The 21,592-nt window shown below is 36.8% G+C and overlaps 4 protein-coding genes across 7 annotated transcripts; 3 read left to right on the top strand and 1 right to left on the bottom strand.

The window, feature by feature from the left end:
• Nucleotides 1-1,063: 1,063 nt before the first annotated feature.
• Nucleotides 1,064-3,826, top strand: LOC111366175 (methyl-CpG-binding domain-containing protein 11-like). Of its 3 annotated transcripts, XM_022986872.1 has the most exons (4): nucleotides 1,064-1,328; nucleotides 1,405-1,439; nucleotides 1,541-1,618; nucleotides 2,751-3,826. In XM_022986872.1, the coding sequence occupies exons 3-4, from the start codon at nucleotides 1,550-1,552 to the stop codon at nucleotides 3,627-3,629; spliced, it is 948 nt and encodes a 315-aa protein (XP_022842640.1). In that variant the 5' UTR covers nucleotides 1,064-1,328; nucleotides 1,405-1,439; nucleotides 1,541-1,549; the 3' UTR covers nucleotides 3,630-3,826. The 3 variants fall into 3 exon arrangements, with proteins under 3 accessions (XP_022842640.1, XP_022842641.1, XP_022842639.1); XM_022986873.1 differs by lacking the exon at nucleotides 1,405-1,439; XM_022986871.1 differs by having other exon boundaries at nucleotides 1,064-1,439.
• A 68-nt stretch (nucleotides 3,827-3,894) lies between these two features.
• LOC111366176 lies at nucleotides 3,895-8,550 on the top strand. Of its 2 annotated transcripts, XR_002697591.1 has the most exons (6): nucleotides 3,895-5,241; nucleotides 5,361-5,445; nucleotides 5,533-5,611; nucleotides 5,862-5,975; nucleotides 7,927-8,033; nucleotides 8,282-8,550. XR_002697591.1 is itself a non-coding variant. In XM_022986874.1 (4 exons), the coding sequence occupies exons 1-4, from the start codon at nucleotides 5,126-5,128 to the stop codon at nucleotides 5,921-5,923; spliced, it is 342 nt and encodes a 113-aa protein (XP_022842642.1). In that variant the 5' UTR covers nucleotides 3,895-5,125; the 3' UTR covers nucleotides 5,924-6,225. The 2 variants fall into 2 exon arrangements, 1 of the variants encoding a protein (XP_022842642.1); XM_022986874.1 differs by lacking the exons at nucleotides 7,927-8,033; nucleotides 8,282-8,550 and having other exon boundaries at nucleotides 5,862-6,225.
• Nucleotides 8,551-10,113: 1,563 nt separating this feature from the next.
• On the top strand, nucleotides 10,114-11,469 carry LOC111365563 (ras-associated and pleckstrin homology domains-containing protein 1-like). The gene has a single exon (XM_022986121.1). It carries the CDS (start codon nucleotides 10,114-10,116, stop codon nucleotides 11,467-11,469), a length of 1,356 nt encoding a protein of 451 aa, XP_022841889.1.
• Nucleotides 11,470-12,146: 677 nt separating this feature from the next.
• LOC111366174 (PHD finger protein ALFIN-LIKE 4-like) lies at nucleotides 12,147-19,984 on the bottom strand. The gene is made up of 5 exons (XM_022986870.1): nucleotides 19,717-19,984; nucleotides 19,564-19,596; nucleotides 13,415-13,643; nucleotides 13,094-13,229; nucleotides 12,147-12,699 (listed from the first exon to the last, which is right to left on the bottom strand). The coding sequence occupies exons 1-5, from the start codon at nucleotides 19,808-19,810 to the stop codon at nucleotides 12,436-12,438; spliced, it is 756 nt and encodes a 251-aa protein (XP_022842638.1). The 5' UTR covers nucleotides 19,811-19,984; the 3' UTR covers nucleotides 12,147-12,435.
• Nucleotides 19,985-21,592: the final 1,608 nt, after the last annotated feature.

Here is a 21,592-nt window from a genome sequence, read left to right as displayed (position 1 = left end):
ATACCCACCTCAGGCTCAATCACAACATTTCCTTTCACATTTTTCATTGTCCAATATGTTCAAATTGTCCATTGTGTTCTCGTTATCACATTCCAGCAACCAATCATTGTTCTCATCTTCCATAATTTCTTTTCATGCAACAAAGTTTCTAATTTTATTAAAAGTTGCAAGTTATATATAACTAACAGCAAGCCCCAAATTTACACCACATCTTACAAGTTTCTTACAAAGTTACAAATTTACACCAAATTTCTAACAAGTTAGCATAACAATCCGACCAAGTTCTCGTTTGTACCCCTTTCAAATTTCCTACAAAATTACAAATTTACACCAACATCTTACAACTTTCAGTACAAGTTCCATATCCACGAGAAGTCATGAAATATATTAACCAATGAAAAATACAGTTCAAGCAATAAGCAATTCAGCCTCGATTTCGGCATCTCGCTTTTTGTTCCATTTATTTTATTATAAAATTATAGTTTCAATCAATTCATTTGCCTGCCACGTCATCTTATTTAAATTCTTGTATGTTTTGTCTAAAAGGTTTCCGTACCCATAGATAAATTCAAGATAAAATGCGAGATTTATGCTAAAGCAACAGGGCCTCATGATAGGCATTTGGGATAGGGGTTGAGGTTCGTGTCCCCAGCCCTATTGCTATAGCTGGGCTGAAAATGAGAGCCACATTAGGTCCGTAGGCAGCACAGTCCACCTAAGTCCGATCTTTTCGATGTCTACAGTTCTGACCCATACTTGAATATCAGAACTCGATCCATAAAATATATTCATAACAAACGTTCTGCAGAACCTAAGATTAAATTTCGGGTTCAGATACAAGGCCAAGATGGCGTGACCTCGGCCCATGTGCTGCAACATCGAGAGCCGAGATCACGCTACCTTGATCCCTATCTTCAAACTCTGGATTTAATCCCTGGATGAGGAGCATTATTCTATTCATAAAGTTTTGACATCTTCCGGACAAAAACCCCTAATAACAATTCAATTAATTGAATATTTTGGGCACGTTATCCATACCTGACGTCCCTCTCTCACGGACTCGCTCCCACACTATTCCCCCACTCTTCATTCTATTTCGTTAATCTCACACGCATAATCGAACGTTCGAAAATTCTCCGTTGCCCGCACCGGAATATTCAGAGGATGGGCTTCTATTTAGCTATCCTGAAAACCACAATCTTTTAGCGCCACGTGTACCAGCTACGATGCTTCTGGAGAATTACTTTTGGAAATCATTAAACGAGGTATTAAATAGCTTCAACGGTCAAAACCACCTCACAGGATTCTGACACGATTCAAATCAAAAGGTTAGATCAATCTTTTGTTTCTTTAGAGGTAGTTTAGCTAATTTTGTTGTATTTGTAAATAAAAATCGTTTCGCAGTGGTTTAATTGGGACGCGAGAGAGAGCTCAGATAGGTAAAAAGGGGAATTCTCAAATAGTTTGTTTTCTTGAATTGGTTGTAAGTTGGTCTTCGTGTTGTTGTTTTTTGAGAGGTATTTTTGGTGTCGATTTGCAGGTGATAAGAATGGCGAAGGCTCAGCGGGGTGAGGTCGTTTCATTGGAGCTCCCTGCACCTGCCTCTTGGAAAAAAATGGTATTTATTTATTTATTTTGTTAAATTCGCTCTTAATTCTTCTGCATATACGAAATTTTGGAACCTTTCGTTGTAATTTGATAGTAATTTTATCGTTAGGGTTTATGGTAGAGTAATACTGCAACTGTGTTTTGTGTGAATTTTACATTTTTTCATAGTTGTTTATTAATTAGAGTTTCTCAATTCTTTCTATCATTTACTATTTTATTAGTGAAAACTTCTCGGTATGACGGTATTCAATTCAATCAACCAGTGTTTGGAGTGTTAATCATCTTTCACACTACTCCGTTGCATCGCATCTGGTTCGTTAAGTGTGGGTTTATACAGGGCAATACCAGCCTAAGCTAAGGAAGCCTGGCTGCCTTAATACCCTGCAGAACTGTCATCTTCAAATTATTTTTCTGTTATAATGTTGATTGGAGAGTGCCATGGTTCAGATTTAAAGTAGATTGTTATAAATATGGTTAAATTTGCTTCAATAAGTAAATTATATGTAGGTATCTCAACTGTCGCATGACAATCATATCTCTTCGACTCCTGAGTAATGTAGCTGCCATTTATGGAATTAATCTCCTTGAAAGATCTAACCATTTAGTAGCCTTCTTATGGTATATCGAGCCATTGAGGTTAGACAAGTGGTTATTGCTAGCCTAGGCTGTACAGTGCCTAAAGTTAACAATGCGCACGTGAAGTCACATTCACAAATCCAAGATTACTTTCCAATCGACAGTATTGTTCTTTTACCTCATATAAAATATGAAACTGCCGTAATGCTCTGTGGGACTATGAGGAATCTATTTTTGCTAGTGAAGAATCCTTATGTTTCTAAATGTGGATGGCTTGGTGGGTTGAGGCTTGTGCAGTTAGTCAGTGTATAATGAAACAAGAATTCTCGTATATAAGTTGATATTTCAAATACATTTATTGAATTTCGGGATGGAAAAAGGAAGATAGATGAATCAAATCCTACAGATATCTCTAGGCATGTAAAAGACGAGTCATTTGAGTGCCATCTTAGAAATTTTTCATGCATTTCTGTGATTTCTCATGGGCTAATATTTTGTTGTTATTATAAGTAAATTTTCTGTCCATAGAGTATCTTGACACTGTTAAATGACCTTGTTTTTCGTAGTACATGCCAAAGAAGGGAACACCAAGGAAGAATGAAGTATCATTTATTGCTCCTACTGGAGAGGAAATTAATAACCGAAAACAGTTGGAGCAGTACTTAAAGTCTCACCCTGGAAATCCTGCAATCTCAGAATTTGATTGGAGCACTGGTGAGACTCCAAGAAGATCATCGAGGATCAGTGAGAAGGCCAAGGCCACACCTCCATCTAATGAAAGAGAGTCGCCTAACAAACGGAGGAAGAAAGCATCAGGTACAGAAAAAGACAAAGAGACAGTCACTGGAAAAAAGGATATGGAAGGGAAGAAAGAAGTTGAAAAACAAGATGAAGAGGTTGATGAGAACAAAGAACAGGAAAAACAAACTGATATTCTGATGGGTTCTGAGGCCAAGAGCAGAGACAAAATGCAGGAAGATCCAGCTGAGAAAAGTAACCCTATGCCCGAGTTGGATGAGAAAGGCCGCAAGGAAAATACTGGTATAGATGTTGAGATGCACGGTGATAAACAAGGGAAGAGAGTCAATGATAACGATGAACCTACCGACAAAACTCACGATGCCGAAGAGACTTCAAAGGTGGAAGAAAATCAGTTATCTGGAGTGGAAGAGAAGCCGGATACTGGGGCTGCAGAACTTCGGGTAGATGATGAGAAACAGGTTAAGGCATGTAGTGTCACCATGGAAGCTGCTGATGGAGCTGAAAAGAAGATTCTTGGTGGTGCGGCACAAACTAACGGAATTCAGGATAACAGCGGGAAAAGTAATTTGCAGGTGGCGGATCAAAAAATGATTATGAAGGGGGACGTCATGGACGATGGCAAGGTGAATCTAATTGGGGCAACATTTAGCTCAAATCAGCCTTCTTTCGCTGCTACTAGTTGAATTTTCTGTTAATGTCTATCTTCTGTAGATCTCTGTTGCTTTATGTAATTCTAACATTTGCGTATTTCGATGACTGTAATATTAAATGATGACTAGGCGAGTCTTATTTTGAGATAGGCAATCAACCTTTCTGGACTGTTTATGACAATGTAGTTTTTTTTGTGCCTGCGTGGAAATATAGATTGTTATTGTAGACAGATTATGATGCTATTTGGTTAACTCGTATGTGCTTTGTTTGTTTATGCTCTATGGGATCGTTCTTACTTAGAAGAGTGTACTCCCAAACTCTGTTCGTTGCTTCTCTTGAATAACTAGGAGGCAACGTTGCAAGGGCTCAAAAAGTCAGTAAGGATGAAGGATAAACGTATTTGCAAGGGCTCCATCCATTCTCCAAGACCAAAGCAACAATAAAGCATTGGTAGATGAATTTTTCCATCGAACTTTAGAAAAAATGGGGGATAAATGTGTATATTGAATAAAACAGTGGAATTTATGTTGTTGAACCTTAATAGAATGTTTGGCAGGTAATACTAGGTACGACTAACTGGTGAGAGGTTGCTGATAGTAAGTTCAAGATTTTTTTTGGAGTTCAACCAGGTACATCCGTACATGCGAATTATACCCTTTTGTTTGTTTTTATTGGTAATAGATTTTTAAATGCATATGCTTGGTTTTATCGATAAGAGATATTTTTACAGTGAATAGTTTTTATTATTTTGTTGCAATTATATTTCTCTCTGCAATGTTATCCTTAATTATCTGAACCTTAATATCAGAACATCTCATCCTTACTACCTGCAACATGGCTGCTGTTGCTGCAGCGTCAACTGCTTCTCTTACTTCTAAACAAATTTTAACCACTCCAAGTGACACTACTAGTACCTCGCTTTCAACACATTTCATGTTCTACAGTCTTTTGCTTCTTCTGATCGTAACTGGATCCAGGTTTTCGTGGATATATCCATTTTTGTTGTTTATTTACACTGAATTGGGGAAGTTTCCATTCGTATATCGAAATCATTTTTAAACGGATTGGTCATCAAAGAGAGAGACTATGACTAATAAAATATGACAATGCCTAAATATTAAATAGCTTGAAAGCAATAGACGTGAAGGGGATTAGGGCTTTTCAAGTACTTGATCAAATAAGGATATTATATGAAGAAGTCCATGTACTAATGCACCTTTGTAGACCTGGGAATTCCGGTTATCATGTTCTTTATTGGCAAAAGTCCTTTTCTAAAGTGTGTTGCAACACATTTCAGAAAATTGTGCACAATTCAGGCAATTGGAAACTGAAGCTGACATGTACACGAGGGGGTGTCGAAGTTGAAGTTGAAGTTGAAATAAATAAATAAATCTGTCCTTTCTTTAAGCATTTAGACTTTTACATGAGTTAGTTCAATAGTTAATGCTTCTATGTTAAAACATTCCTTTAAGAAAACATAATACAGGGAAGAGATTGTTTATAGGCTTCTGCTGCAGATGCTACTTTCATGGGTACTCCTCTGCGGAGTTTTCATTCATCTATGAGAAAATTAGTTAAGATTAGAGGAAAGGTAGTTGCTGCTGCTGCTTCAGTTGCAATGACTCCAGTTGAGGAAGTTAAAGAGTGAGTTCTTAACTCGTCTCTATCTGGTGCTCACAAAGAATTATTTTCTACAGTGAATTAATTTACAATTTACAATATACCAAGCTTGATTTTAGAAAATCCATTGACAATGTTTCCAGATATGTACTTCTGACATGGGCTGAATTCGATCTTGGAAGAGCTCCAGTCTACTGGAAAACTATGAATGGGCTTCCTCCTACTTCAGTATGTGTAATATCAGTACAGCATAATGAGTTTGAAAATTCTTTTCATTTATTGAACTTTGCATCTGATTATGACAAAATTTGATAGGGAGAAAGGCTGAAGCTATTCTACAATTCAGCAGCTGGCAATTTTGTTCCCAATGAAGATTTTGGAATTGCTTTTAATGGTAATGTCTCACTTTCTGTCTTAACTTGCTATTTGGAACTTCATGATACTGTCCTGCATTAAAATTAGGAGTGAAGTTGTATCAAATGATAACCGACTTATTTCTATAAAGGTGTTGGTATAACTTACATGGCATTTCTGGATTGATTTTTATTAATAACTTGTGCTCATACTTTGGGAAACTGTTCAGTTTTTGTAAACATTTGTGTATCTGGTGATGTACTATTTTATGGACGTTCATTGATTTGCAGGAGGTTACAATCAGCCGATCATGTGTGGTGGTGAGCCAAGGGCGATGCAGGAGAAAGTTTGAGGAAAAGCTGATCCTCCTATTTACACAATCTAAATATGTATCCCAAAGCATGGTACCTCCATAACTAAATTTATTTCCACTTCTTGAATAGAAATTCGTCTACAACGTATTTGACAATTTAGCATTTGGCAGCAATAATTTGATATTCTCAATCACAAATGGAACTGAGTGGGATGGTTCTATAGATTGCAATTTCAAGTTCCAAAAGCTTGGCAAAATAAACAAATGGTCAAAATGTGAGTAATTGGCTCAAAACGTCTCTACCTTTTGAGTGTATTGTGAAAAATGTTACCACATTTTATTTTTTGACATTTCTGCCCCTATTTTCACTTTTCTTTGCGCTGAACGTTCTTTTTACCTATTTTTGACGTAAAATGATCAATTTACCCTCATATTTAAACAAAACAAAACAAAAAGAAAAGAAAAAAAAAATGTAACGATAGGCCCAGCCTTTTCATATATGCAAATGAGCCCAAAATTGAAAAAACACAGCCCACAACCTTCGAGCCTTTTCCACCCCAATGGCCACCGCTAGCCACCCCTGTTTTCCCCCTCCCCCTCCTCTCCGACGCTGCCGCCTCACCTATGAAGCTCTCTCCCACCCCTTTTCCAAAACTACCAAAACATGCTAACTAACTTCAAAATTTTCATTTACACCCCAGCTAAACCATTTACTTTCCAAAATCCAGTCGCATCTCTCTTTTACAATTCCCTTCTCAAAAGCCCCTTTAACGCTCAAGACCCCAATGAAGCTTACCTCTTCTTCGTACCATTTTCTCCCAACACCTTCAGGCGCTCTCTTGCGCGTCTTGTCAAGGACTTCAGAGTAAAACATCCTTATTGGAATCGCACACTTGGTACTGATCATTTCTTTCCTACAACCGGCGGGTATTGATTATTCGGCCGACAGGAATGTTATTGAGCTGAAGCAAAATTCTGTACAGATTTCTTTTTTCCCTGTTATCTCCTGTAACTTTATCCCGCATAAGGACATCACTTTACCTCCACTGAACCCATCCACTAGCGTCGTCTCTGCTGCACCGGAGAATGCATCAACGATGTCGTTTCTGGGTTACTTAAAATGGGATGGAGAAATGAGTCAAATTTCACGGAAGAATTGAAGAAAGATGCTGATTTCTTGGTTGATATGGAAAGAGATTCTTTAGATCAGGTGGGGAATGTCAAAACCAGTAAATTCTGCTTGCTTTTTTTGGATGGTGAAGGCGATGGCTCTGGGTTCCGTGTCGGTGGTGATTGTAGACCGTACGATTCAGGACTTGTATTGATGGATGTTTTGAGGTGGACTGATTTAAGTTTGCTGGTGGCCACACGCCGCTACTGTAAGCGGCCATTGGGGTGGAAAAGGCTCGAAGCTGATGAAAGTTGTTTGTGGTGTGAGCTCCGGTGTTTTAGGCGGCGGTTCGGTGGTGGTTGTTGAGGTGAAAGCCGGTAGTGGAGTGTCGGTGGTGTGTGGAAGACAATTTTTTTCAATTTTGGGCTCATTTGCACAAATAAAAAGTCTAGGCCTATAGTTGCATGTCTTTTCTTTTCTTTTCTTTTTGTTTTGTTTTGTTTTGTTTAAATAGGAGGGTAAATTGGTTATTTTACGTAAAAAAAAAAAATAGGTGAAAAGGATGTTCAGCACAAAGAGAGGTGGAAATAAGGGCAAAAATGTCAAAAAATGAAAGGTGAGAACGTTTTCCACAATATACTCAAAAGGTAGGAACGTTTTGCGCCAATTACCCGTCAAAATGTTGATATTTTTGGGACACTTGTTCAATAGAAAGAGTTTATAAGAGAATCTTGTTTTAGGCTTGCAAATTCTATGATCAACCATTATTCTTATTTGCAAAATAGATCTTATGTTCTAAATATATTAAGAGATTGATGTGCTCGGAATTTTCTCAAGAAACATAAAATACGTGCTGTAGTTCTGTCTTGTGTGGTTCCATCTCAATGAAAATCTTGGGTGTGATATTTTTTCACCCTTCGAAATAATCCAGGACCTTGCATAGGAATTGAGTAAAGCTGCATGTGAAAGAGCAATCTTCCCAGCATGAGTATCGTCGCCACAAGATGTGCCATGATTGTTAACTTTTCAGTCGAAGGAGTAAGTGAACTTCTCTATGTATAAAGCCCCATTTTGGCCCAATTTTCATAATCTACTAAAAATCTGATATTTAACTAAACCATGTATTATTAGGGTAAGCAACACATTTGTGTCCTGAATATGGACATATTGTCGAATTATGTAAATCTTTTATAAATTATTTGTCTCTAGGAACAGCACAGAGAGATTAAAAGGAAACATTCTTGTTAGAGCAAACATTTTCATATTAACTAGCCAATGCATTGCAGGGTGACCGATGCAATCTTGATCTTGTAGCTGGGTGCACCGATCCTCTAGCCATTGTGGACGATGGCTCTTGCCCACCTTATTCTGATTCCAAGGATTAAAATCATCTAATAAATATCAAGCATCAATATCATCATGTTTTATTTAGTTTGATAATGTACTTGCAACTTAAAATAGCGAATCTTGAGACAGGTTCTTGTACTTTTAAATACGAGTGGACTATGTGAATATTTTTTCATCACTCTGTCATGTCCGTCTAGTGAACAATTTAGTGTCGTGTTATCCTTACTACGACTTATCATTCTCATTTTAAGATATGCCCCTTTTCTCTTATAAGACGATGATATTGTGTAAATGAAGTAAGTTGAGACCAAAAAGTGATTGATCCTTCACGTGTCGTAAGTATAATTAAACAATGAAACAAGGAAAATCTATGTCCTGTCTATTTTGAAGAATGTCCCATCTCGGTGGCACGTGAAGTTTGTGAACCATCATAATTCCTTCGCAAACTATGTCCTTGTTTTTATGCACATTACTTTTAAAATACATTTTTCTATCTTATTTTAACCACTCATTCTTCAATAAAATAATATTACACATAAATCTCAAAATTTTTCTTATTTTTTAATCACATACTTTCAATTAATTTACTGTTTCAAAATACATTCTACATGAAAAATGGGATTTGCCCCTATTTGGCCCCATTATTTTGGATTATAATTTTTGGAATAGTATTTTTTTGGTGAATAAGTTGTTGAAAAAAAAAGAAAAACTTTCGATTTACATGTAATATTACTTTATGAAAGATTAAATGATTAAAAATAAGATAATTATAATGTAAAATAATAGGGCCAAACGTGGCTATAACAGTCGAATGAATGTCTATTTTTTGTCAACAAACCACCAACACAATGCATTTTTGGTTAAACCGAATTATTATTTTAATTAACGCGGTATCGATTGGGTTGTCATTCATAGAATTACAGCCAAGAAACATACATGTGAGCTTCAAACTTCATATTTTTACAATAATTTAATAGCAAATAATTGATCAAATTATGAATAAATTAATCCCACAGCCCTTCCATTTCTAAAATTATACAAGGCAAAGATATCAAAGAATTGAATATTGTTCTCGCTAAAATGCTTTTGAAATTAAAAAAATAATTTTGAGTATGTTTTAATAATTTTATGTGAGGGTTTAGTTTAATTAAAAAAAATAGCTCTTATGCAAAAAGTAAAAGCTATCCTAAATATGTCTTTAGACTCTACTTCTTCCAAAAGATTAAGCTTCCGTTTGACAAACATTATTAAAAGCTCTTTGTTTATATATTCATTTTCAATTGCACATTCACACAATAAAATATTTTATACGTAAATTCAAAAACTTTTTCATACTTTTTAGGACATGTTTGAGCCTCGTTTTTTTGAGAATAACATATTTTGAAATAGTATTTTGATTGAGAATTTGAGGTTAAAAAAAGGAAAAGTTTTGAATTTGCGTGTAATATTATTTTATTAAAAAAATTAGAGAAAAAATATATTTAAAAAAAATAGTAAACATGCTCTTATAATAATACATTATCTTAAAAGTCATTATTCAAAATATTGTTTTTAAAGTATAATGGCCATCAAACAAGGGCCTGAGCACGTCCCAACCTAACGCTAATAGCTTATAAATTAATGAAAGAAAATAGCAAAAGCGAATAAAACAAAGTCACTCAACATATTACACAAGCAAAAGAGAGGGCAACGCAAGGGCAAAGGCAAAGGCCAAAGAGTGTCTCTCAAAAAAGGATCATCTTTCACCTTTCTCAAAAATCAGCCTAAAGCAATGGAAAGGGATAGAGATGGGGAAGATTTGACACCATTTTGGCTACAAAGAACCACCAGTCTCCGCCTCCGCCTCCGCCTCCGCCTCCGCCAACGTTTGTCATCCATCTTTTTCAGCTCTGGACTCGTGGTGGTACTTTTGCTGGTAGCAGCTGTTTTTTTCTTGGTTTTTGTAGTTTCATCCACTCTCTCTTTCAGCGCTCAGATCTTTAGACCAAACAATGTTAAGAAAAGTTGGGATTCTTTGAACATAGTACTGGTCCTTGCTGCTGTAGTGTTTGGATTTCTTAGCAGAAACAACAATGGAGATAGATATTATGAATATCAAACTTCATCCATTAAACAAAATGAAACCCAGAAATCAAATCCATCAACCCCGTATCAATGGTATAATTATTCTACAGATGAAGCTCAGAAATCCAATGCAACTACTGCAAATCAATGGTATGATCAATATTTAGATAATGAAAATAAGGTCTACAAAAGTTCCACCATGAGGAGGACTAGTAGTTCTTACCCAAATCTACACGATTTTTCATCAAATTGGACATATGGAGATGATAGCCGACGATTCTATGATGATATACATGTCGATACATATCACAAGCTTCATCGCCGCGGCCGGAGCTTAGAAGAAATTGATCGAGAAAGAGAGCAGAATACCAAGAATATTTATGTTGATACAGTGACTGCAAGGCGTCCCAAGGAAGTTTCGAAAACACTGCCACTTCCAGCGATGCCGCCGGGGCCGCCAGCTCAGAAACAGGATGTAGAAAAGCCAAAGAGAACATATGAAAGTGTTGGGCGTAAAAAGGAAAGATCAAAAGTAGAGAGAAACTTGGATCCCAGGAAACCCATTGCGCTAACGAATTCTCCTCCTCCTCCGCCGCCGCCGGTGTTGCAGCCTAAGAGCGGCATATGCGACAGAAACAAAGGTGGTGCGATGGGCTTGAATTCGCTTTATCATAAGACGAAGAAAAAGCAAAGACAAACTTGTGTTGATAATCTGGATTCTCTTTTTCATCAAACTCAAACTCCTGAGCTACATTTCCAACTTCCAAAACGATCGCCGCCACCACCTCCTTCAGTCTTTCACAATATATTCTTATCCAAGAAATCCAAAGGAAAGGGACCCGTAATAGTTACTTCACCAAATCCAGCACCAATCCCACCACCTCAACCTCTGCCGCCAAAAGCAGAACGTGAGCCCAAACTCAGTGCCCAAATTGTACCATTAACCACCCAAAAGCCTCCAGAACTCGTCGAGATGAACAGCTTCGAAAACGCAGATGAGAATTCGAACAGCGGAGGTGAATCACCACTGATGACTATGCCGCCTCCGCCGCCGTTCTTCTAAGCACCGGCGTGGAAATTTGCGATACAAGGTGACTACGTGAGGATAGACAGCAATGCCAGCTCCCGGAGTGGGTCACCAGAACCTGATGACGTGGATTCTGACATCACACCCTCATCCACGCAAGGCGGTAATACGTCGCTGTTTCACCCCTCGCCGGCGTTCTTTCCAAGCCCGGACGTGAATTTGAAAGCTGAATCCTTTATTACCAATTTCCGGGCCAAATTGAAGCTCGAAAAAGTCCATTCAATGAACAAAGGAGAACTAGGCTTGTCTAATCTAGGCCGAGGTCCTGGCCCAAGTTAGATTCTAACCCACCCCCACCCCCACCCCCCTTTCAGAATCATCGAGTACATCGATTTGCAATATGGCATTATGTTTGATAGGTTTTACGGGGATTGGATTGTTACAGATTGGTTATACAAATAATCATATGGTTGTCCAATATGAAAAATTTAAGTGGAGAGATTTAAAGGGCTTGGAGCATAAGGACTTGTTCGGTAGTGATTTTAAGAATTGATTTTTTGATTGTTAGAGAGAAAAGTGAATCTTACCTGTGAAAGGAAAAATTAAAAATTATAACTGAAATAGTAAAATAACAATAAAAAATTAACTTTTTGAGAAGAAAAATCAATACCAAACATGCACTTTATGCCAGTGAAATTCTGACAACAAATGTAAATTCCAACTGATTTTAGCAGAGAAAAAAAGGGCTACAGGTGATTTAAACGAGCTTCACATCATATCATCAAGAAAACAAACTGAAATTTCTAAAAGAGAGTCCAACGGACAGTCAGTCAACTAAAACCTAAGACACGAGACAATACTATATCAAGTGCAAGACTGCCCAACAGGAGTTTACCATTCACAGGTTAATTCTACATGTTACACTCAAAACAAGAAATGACCTAAACAGCAAAGACTTGGAAATTTTAACAAGAGTACAGATAATTAGATCCATATTCCACATCAAGCACGGGCTCTCTTGTTACTGCATGACGGACACTTGTACTGCTTGATATGCTCGGCTCTAGCTGGTGTAATCTTCACACACTTGCCATGGAACCACTTCTCGCATACATCACAGCATATCCAGAATTCGTCTGACGCATAGTTCTCCCCACAAGCACCACACAATGTATCGCCATGTTCCTCATCTTCCTCCTCGTCCAAGCCGTCATCTTCATCTTTTGGCTCTGACTTCGAAAATTTTCCCTGAGATTCAGATGCTCGCTGTTTCCACCAAAAAGTGTACAAGTGTATGATATCACCAAGAAAGAAAAAAACTAATGAAAGAGATGTAATAATACAAGTAGAACTAGAGGGCGTCTGATAGGAGAAGGTGGTGTTTTCAACTAATTCTGAACTGCACTTAAAAATTTTAAGGATCAAAGTGTTGAGCAGTTAATCAAATAAAAGAATTGAGTAGAATGAAAAAGAAGAGAGTGCCAATTAGTTCCATTAACATTCATTCATTTCAAATTGCAATCCTTAAGTGATTAAAAAATAATTAAGATTCATTAATCAAACATAAACTTTGAGTTGCCACCATCGCGATTATGATGCCATGAACTCCAAATATTCAACCATTACCAACCAAATAACTTTATTGTGCTCAAAACCGTACCGATTTAGAGTTTGACTTGGATTTGGTGCTACTGTGATTGGAGACTGAAGACTTCTCTTTCTGCTGTTTCTTTGCAGCACCAGTCACAACTTCAAATACTGTGGGAAGATCATTGATCATGTTGAAAAGTCGCTTCCTGTAACACAAAAGATCAGATATCATTTATAAGAAAAAAAAAATTCATGAAAATTCCATGAAGTCAAATCAAAGATGATTGAATCTCTGAGCAAAAGGGTCCAAGGGATTGAATGATTAGAGCTACAGTGTTGTTTCCTCCTACATACGAAATCTTATAACACATAGACAGCACCAGAAATGTACCTGTCAGCTTTATCGAATCCAAATCTAGCACCAAAATAAAAAGCTGTTGACAGCAACCAAGCATCACTGTGAACTGCAACTAGAGATAACCAGTCTTTTTCTTGCATACCGTCTCTAGCAAAGTTGATACCCAGAGCAGGCTCGGGGAATTCTGGAGGTACTTCTTCAGCAGGCAAATTAACCTCCCACAGCTCATTAGGAAGCCCGTACAAGCACAAATTCTCCTTTTCTGTAGAGCACAGCATGCAATTACTATTGCTTTACTAAAGACAAATAACTAGCATGGGAAAGAAACTTAACACGTCAGTTTCTGCAAACCAGCAAACAAAGAAGTATCAGATGACTTAAAAATCTGGAAACAAAATCTTTCATTAAATAATATAAATGTAACAAACTAAAGCTTCGGAATAAGCTATGACGTAAATGGCCTGACCGGATAATTTACCTGATAGAGAGCTAAAGATGGATGTTATTACATAAGAAAAAATCTAGAGTGCAAACTATGATAAAATCTTACAAATTCTTAATGGACAATTTTTTCTTGAGCTTAAAATAACCTGTTAGAAAGATCAACGCTCTTTCCATTTTTTTCCCAGCATTATTTTAGTGATTTCCACAAGAAGAATAAAATGAACTTTGCACCCATAGGGTATCCTGAGGTGTTATTTCGTACAGAAAAACTCACAAAGGGCCAACTATAGTCATTCTACCTGATCAGTTGAGCACAACAAATACACTGAGTATTCTTTCATTCTATCATTTCAAGGGCAAATAATGTCCGGGCATTCAAAAAATTTTAAATTTACTCATTTAAATAATCAGAGATATGCAGAAGTACCACCCTACACAGTACAAAAGTCAATTAAAAAAATAGGTAATAAGAGCACAATGTCACGGACCTAGTTTCGTTACACCTGAACAACTAGAACCGTGCGGCCTTAACATTCGACAATTCCCGTCCCTCACTAGAAAACGTTAAGTCAGCCTTTCCACGCTCACAAATAATTTCACCAATGAGGCTAAATTATAACCACTTTGAGAAAAGAATTTTGGAGTAAAGAATATATGGAAAATAAGTAAGGATGGGGAAACTTTCTTTGCATAAATGAAAGGGAAAACTTTACAATCTCTCTAATGAATAAACTTACTTAACTCTACATTCTACATGATTTACAAATGAGACTTTCATCTCTATTTATAGACAAAACTTAAACCTCCTTAAGATCAAGTAGCATTTACTTTACAATCCATGCTTAGTTGGTCACAACTCGTGCTTAGTTGTTTACAACTCATCCTTAGTTGTCATCAAGTGGATGATCTTACAACTTTCCTTGCAAGTTGGCGCCAACTCGATCTTAGCTTGCACCTTTGATATTATCCTTGTCAACTCGTTCTTAACTTGCATCTTTGATAATATCTTTGCCAACTTGTGCTTAGCTTGCATCTTAGATAATATCTTGCAAGTGGCACAAGTGGACAAGTTGTGCAAGTTGCCCACTTGTATCCTTAAAATATTCGGCTGCAAGTTCATGCATATTTTCTTCCAAAATGGCTGGTTCGGGACCCAGAAAAACCTCATAATCGTGTTGGAAAACAGCCTGCTTCAGGCAGCCTGCATTCTGCCCAACAGGTTGCCTGCGTCCCCATCCTGAGCCTGCCTGCGTCCCCTGCCGAATCTGTCTGCATCCCCTATCGCAAGTTGTTCCGTCCAGCTAAAGCGCGTTACCCGCGTTGTTTTGCGGCCGCTACCGGGACGGATCGATCGCGACTGTGTGGGGCGTAAGTCACTCCCTTACTGAATTTGGTGACGCCCTCATCGTCCTATACCACCGAAGCTTAGACCTTATTTTCCATAAGTCTTCTCATTTTCCCTTTGTGCCATGACATTCCCGTGTCATGCCGAGTTTCAAGTCATGACCTTGCGGTCCGTAACATTCTCCTCCACTCAATTCGCTAACGTCCTCGTAGCGAAAAGTGTTCCGTGTATCCTCATGCAACCTTGCATTGTCTTTCACGTCAATGGGCATCAAAGTTCTCCCAACTTGCGACACCATCTCCTCGATGATCGGGTTTCCATAGTGCCCCTTGCACCTCTTCCCGTTGCAACCTCTTGCATGCTACCTTCGACACCAACCCTTCCCCTTAGCACCTCTCCATTGGTTCTTCAGATGGACAACTCCTCTGGTTATAGTGTCCCCACACTCGTGCACCCAATTTTGGACTTCTTTGACAATGCTTCCTCAATTTCCTTCTTTTTCGATAGTTCCCTCGGCAACTCCGCAGGCATAATGTCCTTATCATCTTCAAGGACGTCTGCTAACTGCATCCCTGACAGTTGTTGTGTTTCTATTTCCACAGAAACAGTTTCGGCACTCATAGCATTAAACAGCTGGAATAAATTCATTCGAACTTCATCCTCATCTTGGCTATCCATAGCCTCCGATTTGCTCTCCGAAATGGAAATAGATGCCAATGATCCCAACTTAGGACAATCTCTCATGAGATGTGGTCCTTTGCAAATAAAGCAATCTCGAGGTGTAAAATTACTCCTCTTCTTCTCATCATACTGCTTACTTCAAGTAGCTGGTTTGTTGCCAACGGGCTTGTAATCAACTTTGGGATTTGGCCTCCAATCCGGCTTACTCCATTGCATGACTTTCCCTGTATCTTCCTTATTACCCCCAAAATTTCCTTTGGCGGGTTTGATAGTTTTAGGTTCGGTCTCAAGACTTTCTTCAAACTCCGTCGAGGATTCGGCTATTGCAATTGCCTCGTCTACGATTTTGACATCACGACGTTGCAACTCTTGTCGTATCCATGTCGCACAACCGTCTAGAAAATAGAATAGCAAATCATCCTCCGACATGCTTGGGATTTGAAGCATAAGGTCGAGAACTCTTTGACATAGTCACGAATGGTCCCTTTTTGTTTCAATTCCCTTAGTTTCTTGCGGGCCTCATACACAACGTTCTCCGGGTAAAATTGCCTTTTAGCTCCCTTTTGAACTCGTCCCAAGTATCAACCATACAAGCCCCCTTTGCAATTTCGCCATGCTTACGACGCCACCACAACGCCGCAATATCCGAGAGATACATAGAAGCGGTCCGGACTTTCATGGCTTCATCAACAAGATTTACGCCTTCAAAGTAGACTTCCATTTGCCATAAGAAGTTTTCCACATCTTTGGCATCCCGTCGCCCATCATAATGTTTAGGCTTCGGGTATTCAATCCTCGGAGCAACAATAGTTGAAGCGGCACCTCCGCTTGTACCGATTAAAAAGGGTAAATGGGTAACTTTGCTATTTAACCCTATAAAACAGTTAAAATCAAAAATCAAAACAAAATAAAAAATAATAAAAAGAAAAAACTATTCATCTCCTTCTTCTACCCACCCCACGGGGAAATTGAATAATGGCTATTATGGAGCGTCCCTTTGCTCTTCATTTTGAGGAACCTTACCTAGTTTTTCTGTATGTTTTATTTCCTTGTAAGGAACTAGATTTTTTTGCTGTTAACATCATTTCTTTTTCCTGCTAGACCTGAACCAAAATATAATATTGTACAAAGTTTCTCTCATTATTGAATGATATTGAGCTGAAGGAGAGATTTATGGTGTATTTGTGAATGCATTTTAATTTTTCTTACAAGAACTATCGGTGCATATCTGTACATAGTGGTGTAACCGAGGGTTCTGCAGGGTCTGGCATGACCCTTTTTGTTCGAAAATTGCTTGTCAGCCGTGCTGGGCATAATGGATTTTACTTTTTCTTGCATAAGTTACCTTTCTATTGGACCGCACAGACCAATCCGCAATTATTAAATTTCCCGGTAGGGTGGGGTGAAGAAGGAGATGAATAATGTTTTCTTTTTATTAGTTTTTATTTTGTTTTGATTTTGATTTTAATTGTTTTATAGAGTTAAATAGCAAAGTTATCCTTTTACCCATTTTAATTGGTCAAAGTTCAATTTTATTGGTCAACTAATGATCAAATGAACGATTTTCATCCAATTGGACCGCGGGTGCATATTTATGAAATGTTAGGGATCTTCGCTAGTACAAATTGAAAGTTAGGGTAAAATCTAAAAATTGAAAAAGTTTGGGCCGTTGCAGCAATTTTCACAAAAAATTAATATAAAACAAAGGCTAAAATAAATATATTGGATGAAAGAAAAATTAAGAGATATCTAGAATATAGTTAAGGTGTAATCAACTAACAAGTGTCAAATGAATGGATATGCAAATTCCCTGAAATGTATTTGCATAAAAGATGATGTGAGAATTCTCAAGCATCAATGTACAAACAAAATTAGATAATATGGGGCAGTCATAGTTAGAAAAACAAGTAATGCAACTCTTTTGGAAAAAAATCTCCCCAGGACTCATAGGTAAGCTGCATACAAGTGTCAAATGAACGGATATGCAAATTCCCTGGAATGTATTAGCATAACAGATGATGTGTGAATTCTCAAGCATCAATGTACAAACAAAATTAGATAATATGGGGCAGTCATAGCAAGAAAAACAAGTAATACAAACTTTCTATGCAGCACAAAAGAAAGCTTGTTATTTCCAGCATATATTGTCTAATAGTACCACCTTTTACTGAAAATTAAAATGCGACTTATTTCATAACTCAATATATACAATCACCTTAAATTCATCCCTAGCACCTTAAATTCATCTCTAGCACAAGATTTTTCACAAGAATGAAGAGGAATGCATAACTTATAATTCTCATTTAGTGAGACACAAAAGTGACGAAACTATCTACTTAAATGCAGAAGTGACTGAAACCTAATTGCAGGCCACGCCAGCAAGACAAAATTTAAATATCACACTTGTTTGCCACATGTCAATGCTCTTTAATGCAAGATTAGTGAATGGTGTTCCATGTGTCATAATCCACAATTACTACCTAAACATTTTGCTTCCTTATACACTAAGCCCCTGTTTGTTGGGAATTAAATCAGATTTTTAGTCGATTTTGATATACATCAGAAAAAAATGGTATTCTATCATATTATACAATGTTAATTTTGCATTAATTTTGGGAACCACCATCAAGGAAAATTTCTAGAATAATGCTGTGTAGACTGCTGATGGTCTGTAGTCAAGTGTCAATTAAACGGCATTAAGTTATAGGACAGAAAATGCAAGCATGGCTTAGGGAGGTTTTTTTCCTTATTTAACTAACATAAAAACTATTAAATGTAAGAATATGGGCCCCATTTAATGCCACCTAGATTGCTGACCATCAGCCGTCTAGATAAACATCACTCAAATTTGTATGTGTAGAATTAAATGCATTAATTATAACCATAAGTCAAATAAATAATTTTCTATATAGACGTAAGGTATGATCAAATTAAGTAAAACAATCAAAACAAGCAGCATCCATAATTCAGGCAAAGCAATAGTTAATAGTTAATAGCATGATGTTTGTTTGCCACATGTCCTGTTACACCGCTAGATGTCAAAATAGAGTTACGTGCACTATAGTCCTCAATTACCCAACTCAACTGATAAATTTTCGAATTCATGAAATCATTTCATCAAGAGGCAAAATACAAAAAAATTCCCCTCAAAATTCATTACAAAATTAGAAACAATTCAAATCAAAGATTGGTAGCAACAATATAAAATGAAAGAATAATGCTATTCATGGTCATATTAGTTTCCTGTAATTCTTTTGCCTTGAATAGCAAGCTAATGCCTGAAATAACAAGCTATAGTGCAGGATGATCAATGCAGTCAATATGTATAGCACTACTCAAAATGAAATGAGATATCATGACGAAATTACTTTTCAAAAATGTACCATATCTTTCATATTCGAAAATGACATATCATTCCAAGCCAGAATTTCAAAATGTAAATAGAATTCATATTCCAAAATGATATACCATTTCAAGCAGGAAGTTTAAAATTTAGTATACAGCTTAAATCTCTCACCGAATAATTAAAAACCCATTTTTAAAATAAAACATGGAAAATTAAGACCACATTAGTATTAATTCTACTGTTGTTAGCACAAATATAGCCATTTATCAACAGTCAACTGACATGGAATCATAAAATAAGCACTGTATAGTAAATTGAAAAGAAACAGAAAAATAATTCCCAGAAAAAACTAAGAAAATCACTAACCAGGATCACACTGCTGGTAAAATTCTTCAACGTCTGCACCACAAAAATAGCAGGTAAAAATACCCACATTAGACCAAAGGGAAAAAAATCTCGCAAGATAAAAGTGAGACAAAAATAAGAATTGAAGAGCAAAAACAAAAAATTTTAAAACACCTGTGGTCAGTGCTTTGATAAGGCCAGTTCGACGGCCCTTGAAATCTCTAAAAACTTCTTCAACAGTTCGAGGATTGTACAGTCCTCCGTCCATTTGTCCCCAAGTTCAACTTTAACGAAATAAATAAAACTATAGGGCACCCAAAAACCCAGCGAAGTATAGAAATGGGTTTTAGTGGAAGAACTGAAAGGAAGTGAAAGAAAAAAAGAAAATTTTGAAATAAAGGACTGAGAAAAAGAAGAGGAAGAATAGCAGGGAACATATGAAGATGGGGCGGATTTGAATCTAACGAAAATGGACGGGTTTAACTAGATATCAGAATTGGTGATGAGTCCGAGAGCGCACCCACAAGGTCAGGGTCAGGGTTGCACCCGGTCCCAAATCCTATTGAAACGATAAAATTTTCCAATTATTACGGGTAAGTACTACTTTCAATAGTTTATGCTGGGTTTGCCATGCATGAAACCAAGAATTTGTTTGAATTTCAATTTTTTGGTAGAATAGATTTTGTAATAGTACTTTTTAGAAAGCGTATCATTAAAAAAGTAAGGAAAAATTTTAAGCATACTACATATGTATATAATTATTTTATTGTGGGTGAGTGTGATTAAAAATGTGTTTAAAAAAATAATATTTTAAAGAATGTGGCTCCAACGTGGACTAAACCACAAAAACTGGGTTAAAAGCATTGTGGATCGCTTAACAAATTATTTAGTTTTGATTTACTTAAAAATCTAATTAGTTCGTCGACTATTAACAAAATTTTACTTTAATTAGATTGACGACTATTGATAGAGGCCAAATCTGTAACAACAAATCAAAATTGACTGAGTTGATTGCATGAAATTAAATATGGATGACTTAGATACAATTGGCCGATTTGTAATGCATTTAACCAAGATTATATTTTGTTGAGTACATTTTTTAGAATGGTTGAATCTCGATCACTCATCTTTGATTTTATACAATCAAATTATCCAACTTCTACTTGCTTGCAAAGTTGAATATAATTGTCAGGGATGGCGGGGCGGGGCGGGGCATTTTCGTCCCCCCGTTTCATCAAGTATTTTTGTCTACATATTCTATTTTCATGCTCAGTTGAGGTGAGATAGGCGATAGGCAGGGCAATGCAGATTCCTAGCACTCGTTGCTGTTTTTATTTTTAAATTTTTTATTTTTTAATAAGTCTAGTTGGTAAAAATCATTTACTTTTATCCAATTTGTAGAACAAATCATATTTTCTTTAAAAATGATGACGACTCTATTTTTTTGGGATAAATTATTATATTTTGAATAGAATTTAAACATGAATAGGAACCCAATTAGTTGGTGAATCCCCATCCCGACAATCGAACTCATTGTCTTCTTAGTGAAATCATCTGTTCAGACACTTCTCTTCTTCGATCCTTGACCTTTTCCCTTTGGGTTCTCAGACCCAAAGGATAATCATTCAGGGCATTGCCACGAATCGAGTATAATGGATTTTCGCCCTCCTAATTACAAACAAACAAATTATTTTAATTAGATTGACATTTGCAGCAAGCAAGGCCAAGTTTGAAAGAGTAAATCAAAGTTGATTGTCTAGAATTGAATATGCCACAAAAGTTATATTGTCTTAATCATCTTTCGTCTAATAAATTCTTGAGCATGGTCATATCGTGATTACTCATCTTTAATTTTATACAATCAAATCACTCAACTTCAAGTTGGCAAATTTGACTACTTCAATTTGCTTGTAAATTACTATTGTTGTCAACAAACTAGTTTTATTAGATTGACAATAGCGATAAGGGGGCAACAAGAGCAAATCGAAGTTGACTGAATTGATTACACGAAATTGAATATGGGTGAAGAATGATTTAAAAACTGTTTTTT

This window comes from Olea europaea, chromosome 17 (assembly GCF_002742605.1).
Source record: "Olea europaea var. sylvestris chromosome 17, O_europaea_v1, whole genome shotgun sequence".
Lineage (NCBI taxonomy): Eukaryota > Viridiplantae > Streptophyta > Magnoliopsida > Lamiales > Oleaceae > Olea > Olea europaea.
This window is presented reverse-complemented; position numbering and strand designations above follow the sequence as displayed.

Coding starts and splice junctions, on each gene's coding strand:
- LOC111366175 (XM_022986873.1), top strand. CDS start 1,550: ATGGCGAAGGCTCAGCGGGGTGAGGTCGTTTCATTGGAGCTCCCTGCA. Junction 1,619..2,750: donor CTGCCTCTTGGAAAAAAATG/GTATTTATTTAT, acceptor TGTTTTTCGTAG/TACATGCCAAAGAAGGGAAC.
- LOC111366176 (XM_022986874.1), top strand. CDS start 5,126: ATGGGTACTCCTCTGCGGAGTTTTCATTCATCTATGAGAAAATTAGTT. Junction 5,446..5,532: donor ATGGGCTTCCTCCTACTTCA/GTATGTGTAATA, acceptor AAAATTTGATAG/GGAGAAAGGCTGAAGCTATT. Junction 5,612..5,861: donor TTTTGGAATTGCTTTTAATG/GTAATGTCTCAC, acceptor ATTGATTTGCAG/GAGGTTACAATCAGCCGATC.
- LOC111365563 (XM_022986121.1), top strand. CDS start 10,114: ATGGAAAGGGATAGAGATGGGGAAGATTTGACACCATTTTGGCTACAA.
- LOC111366174 (XM_022986870.1), bottom strand. CDS start 19,810: ATGGACGGAGGACTGTACAATCCTCGAACTGTTGAAGAAGTTTTTAGA. Junction 13,230..13,414: donor GGATTCGATAAAGCTGACAG/GTACATTTCTGG, acceptor TTTGTGTTACAG/GAAGCGACTTTTCAACATGA. Junction 12,700..13,093: donor CCAAGTCAAACTCTAAATCG/GTACGGTTTTGA, acceptor TGGTGGAAACAG/CGAGCATCTGAATCTCAGGG.